This window comes from Egretta garzetta, unplaced genomic scaffold, assembly GCF_000687185.1.
Source record: "Egretta garzetta isolate BGI_Z169 unplaced genomic scaffold, ASM68718v1 scaffold768, whole genome shotgun sequence".
NCBI classification, from domain to species: Eukaryota; Metazoa; Chordata; class Aves; order Pelecaniformes; family Ardeidae; genus Egretta; species Egretta garzetta.
Window position 1 is genome coordinate 1,526,851 of NW_009260594.1, and position 4,929 is coordinate 1,531,779.

The window sequence follows — 4,929 nt, forward strand, 5'->3', positions numbered from 1 at the left end:
GTAATTCCAATGATCTCAAATGTCAGAGTCTTACATAAAATAAGAATGGACACTTTCTCATTTGTAAGTGATATTAAAAGAAGACAAGATGAATTTTTAGAAAAGTTTTATTATACAAAAGATGATCCAAACCCAGAAGAGCTCTTCTACAGTTCTAAGAGTTTTGCTCTGTGACTAGTACTTCCATACGCTTTTCCAAAAAGCCAAGAGGCTCATTAGTCCCACTTTCTTCTTACCAAGACTGTTGAAAAAAACCCAACCATAGCTGCATCAAAAGCTGTTATTTATTCTTTGTATTCCAAGAATTGCTGAAGTCTTTTCTTATGTTCTGTAGACACTTGCACTGCACTAAAAACAACAAATGCAGAACGTAAGATTTTACACTAAATGTAACACACCACAAAAATAAAGCGTCATGCCAAAATTGAGTATACATTGAAATCAACAATTACACTGAAGCTAAATTTTAGAAAACCCAGCTGCAGGAAAAACCCACGTTCCAAGAAAAAGACAAAAAAAAGTGTATTAGCCCTTAAAACTGTCAATTCTTACGCTTAACAGCTTCTACTACTAAAAGACACTTGTCCCAAGAAACCTAGCTTATTCCCTTACCTTTAAACACAAGCAATTGTTTAACTTGCAAGAATGATTTAGGTAAGTAAGAATCTCCTAAAATGGTCTCTCCTGTGTATCTAGCACTTCCAAACTGAGTAACATTTCATCCCCATGGGGGGAGAGGGGCAGATACTGCAGGAAGTTTCAGTCCCACATATTCAGAGGCCAAGTACAAGAGTCTGCCTGCTGCGACAGTAGCTGAGAAAGAGCCATCAGACAACCACAGAGAAAGGGAATTTGATTACTTGGACTCTTCATAGGATTCCCAGGATTCTCTCCCTACAGAACAGACAATTGTCTCTAGTTGATTTACTTTCTTTTCAACAGCTAAGGTTTATTTAACCGGTGGTATTTATGGACTGCTGCTAAAAAGTTCATGAAAAGTCACTGAGAAAAATTGCCCAGAAATCTATAAATAATAAGTTTCTAAGGGGGACCATATATCTACATGAAATTTTTTTAAGGTTCCACCAATAAAAATACTAAAATACTATGTTAGAATAATGACCTGAAGGGATTTTTGCCCAAACTTCCCTTCTCACAGGTCCTATGATAATATTAATTAAAGCTAAATTTAGCAAGCAAGCAATCATGAAAAAGTCTTACTTTAAGTGTTCTCCAAAGACAGTAGTTATCCGGTACAGTGCTGTTTTCAGAGATGCTCTAAGTGCAAATCGTAGCGTTTTGTAGGATGTGTCGACCAGACTTCCTGAAATCCTAGGGGGCTTGCTAGAAACATGAGGCAGTTTGAAATGTCTGTCTACAACCTGATTGGAAAAAAAAAAAAAAAAAAAATTAAACCATAAACGAACTTGTTTCATCTGTTCAATTATTTCTTAATGTAACTATCTACATATTGATGTCAAATAAAGCAAAAAAAAGAAAGTTCAAGTTCAGAAATTCCACCAAGACACACAAAAATGTGTTGGAGACCAAGCCTTACCTTGTATTTCCTGGCCATCAATGTGAACACAGAACCCAAGTTCTGTGAAATAAGATTCCCTGTTAATGAGTCTTAAATGCTAAGCACAGCACACACTGCAGTAGAAATAAATTCTGTCCTGTATTATGACTTGTTTCTTTCGGAAACAAGGGTATTTTTTCTTCCCCTCTGGTGCCTGTTCTTGGAATAGATGACTTACAAAGAACTTTAATAACCTCTAAATTCTTTCCAAGAATCTCCACTAAGGCAGTGTAAAATGATTATGTCAATAGGACATGCATAGCCTTGGAAACAAATCTGGATTTTTTTAGAAATACACATTACATAAACATCAGAATTTAAGAGTAATGTCTTAGTAGAGAAACACCACACAGATCTTATCTCCTGTGGTTTGCAATGTCTCCAAGTGCTCCGGGTTGCATGAGGAATTGTGTACGGCCAAATTAATATTATGCCCTAACTATGCATAAAATACAGTATTATAATAGCTGCATCCCTGAAATAAAGTCTTTAACTGAGCACATACTACCATTTTTTTAAATTAAACATCCCATTAAAAACATGCCTTCTAATTCTACATTTTAAAAACTTAAGAAGGTTTTTATTTGGCTGTTTCATAATGCACATAGTGGCAACTAGCTGGTTTTTTAGATTAACTGCAGAAGAGAAGCCCTGTACAGTGGTCACAACTTGAATGTTATGACTGGTCAGCAATGTCAAAATATAAAATTAACAAAACTCCTTCTCCTAAACTTGTTCTGCAGTAAGGAAAAGTTAACGGGTTTTACCTCCTGAAGAGTCAGTAAAGTAGTCAGGATAGCTGGCAAAGTAGTTTGGACAACTCCAAATTGGTCTTCAGTAAAGGAGGCAGCTACCAAATGAGATAAACCTTTAAAAAAAAAAAAAAAGTTCCCCATAATTACCGAATTCTCAACTTCTGAAACATTAACAAACATAATGGTTTTGCCTGAAGATTTTACTAGTGTGGTGGGATTCTTCAGGACCTACTGCAACCAAATGACAGTTACCTCAGCTCTGGCTTGCTTCAGGACTAAGCCTGTCACTGGTTTGACAGGTCTACAATAGTTTGAGGTTAATGGTAATGCAAGAGAGATTTTATATAAAATAAATTTTAAAAAGGCATTGGCTCCCTCTTTCCACTGCTCTGGAGCTGTACCTGACATCAATCAAGAGACAGGACCTATTTCACAATTCTTCTAGCCATCCAGATCACTTAACTTTCTTTGTTCAGCTTCTAGGAGGACAACTCTCTACTACTTTGAGGGAAACCTTGATTTAGTTTTAAACCCCTTCTCAGTTTATTTGTTTATATTTTAAAAAAATTACAGCCTAGCCTCTGCCCTTAGTTAAAACACAACTGGTATCCTGGTATCTTCTGCTTTTCTGAGAACTGTATGTGTGATTCCCGTCTCCTGACTCTATACGTCCCAACTCATCACCTTAGATCTGACACAGCCTGGCATATCTGCTCATAAAACATATAACCTAGGAAAAAGATCACCTTTTGCACAGACAAATCTAATAAAAGATTCTATCAATACCAGTATTTGGTCATGCCTGAAACAAACAAGAAAATCCCATAGTACAACCATAATGACAGTATGTACTGTCATTGTTCTTTTAGTTCTCTGCAGACCTCCTTTTTCCATTTATTTGTTAAGTTACTACCTGAGTGCCTCCCTCTCTCAACTCTCTGTTATTAATAGAGAAAGACTCAGAGCCTTTACTCAGAAAAGCTGTTGTAAAGAGACATCATAGATCTGTTACTGAAAAAAAAAATTAAAAGTGATACATAGGTTTATGTGGGAGAGAAGCAACAGAAACCGGGTTTGGGAATCTCTACCAAATGTCTGCAGAGCATAAACTAAGAGATCTCACATGGGATCTCAAAACTAACAAGTGAATTAGACCTTTATTCATGCTGGTATCTGAAATGCAGTCGGGTTTTTGTCAACACAAAGATTTTTCAAAATTCAAAGATTTTTTCTTCCATTACATTTGAAAAGCACAGAGCCCCAGAAACCTGGAATTTGATCCTTTTAGTTGCAGTTTCATGAGCCAGAGTGAGAGTGGAACAGCTGGGAATAGTAACGACTTACCTTCCAAAGCCCAGATGTGCATTTGCGTATCAGAGAAGACCGCCTGGATGGAGGCTTCTGGGTGCTGAGAAGAAATCAAAGCATTCTGAGTGTCCTTTATAAATATTAGCACCAAAATTACAGGTTTCAATTAAGGTACTACATATTTGATAGGCTCATGTCCCTCCCCCCAGGAAAGACTCGCAAGGCCAACAGATCTCAGGGAATACCCAAGAAAGCTGATCTTTTAAGAACCAAAATTCTTTTTGGACAGAAGCTGCCCACAAAGCTATAGCTATGGTTGTGAATTCCAGAAAATAAAGTACATTAGCTAACTAGTTTCAAGGGCTAAGTGGGCAATACAATTCCTCCAGGCCCATTTCATGATCTTGCTTGCCTCAGTCTGCTCCAGTTTGTAACTGATGAGAAAACACTGCTGTACATGTAAACGTAAACTCTACTTGCAAGAAACATTTAAATCCCTGAAAAACAAAGACCTAAAGTAGGGGAGGAAGCTTCTGTAAATCTTAATTGAGTTATTGTTCGATTATGCTAAGACAAGTACCCAATTGTAATTCTGTGTAAATACTATGCAAATTTAGTTTAAGTGTTCAAGTTTGCCTGAAAAGTATAGTAATATTAGCACCGATATTTCATGAGAAATTCCCAAACATTCTAGCATACTGCTTCTCCCACAAAAGAAAACTATAAAGAATTCTTTTGGCATGCTGACCTAATAAAAGGTAGTTAACTGAATTTTAACGTTAACTTGAATTTTAACGTTAACTAGAAGCTGTGTCATCTTACAATTAGTATACCAAGACAATTGCATTTAAGTTCCTAGTGGTGTTTTACTAGTACATGATGCTTTAAGCAAAATGCAGTTCATAATCAGATGAGTTTAAACAAGTATTATTGTTCTTTTTTATGCAGGTATGGGATACTCCTGCTATGAAACTCACATTAAGTACTTATGGAAAACCATAGATTAAAAGAAAGGTTTTAGAACCATTACTATATGCACAAGGTACATAGTGCCACCACAGAACCCATACACTCATGCACTTCTAGTCCATGCTGCTCAGTCACAAAACATAAGATCATGATTACCTTGCTGAAGAAATACATTATCAGCACTCGTTTTGACAAGAAGTTTTTTATCTGGAAAGAAACAAAAGATTGTATTTAATCTGTATTTATCTGAAAGTATGCACAGTTGGCCCTCCTCAACCCTTCTCACAGTATAATGGGATTGGGGGGGGGGGGGGGGTT

At 36.6% G+C, this 4,929-nt stretch overlaps 1 protein-coding gene across 1 annotated transcript in view; it reads right to left on the minus strand.

Moving 5' to 3' along the window:
* Positions 1-145: 145 nt before the first annotated feature.
* Positions 146-4,929, minus strand: part of NDC1 (NDC1 transmembrane nucleoporin) — a 16,618-nt gene continuing 11,834 nt past the window's right edge. Inside the window, exons 12-16 of the mRNA XM_009644650.2 lie at positions 4,768-4,818; positions 3,679-3,742; positions 2,347-2,447; positions 1,222-1,382; positions 146-348 (exon numbers count right to left, since the gene is read on the minus strand). Coding sequence (XP_009642945.1) covers positions 285-348; positions 1,222-1,382; positions 2,347-2,447; positions 3,679-3,742; positions 4,768-4,818 — 441 coding nt within the window. The 3' untranslated portion in view covers positions 146-284. The remainder of the gene's footprint in view (positions 349-1,221; positions 1,383-2,346; positions 2,448-3,678; positions 3,743-4,767; positions 4,819-4,929) is intronic.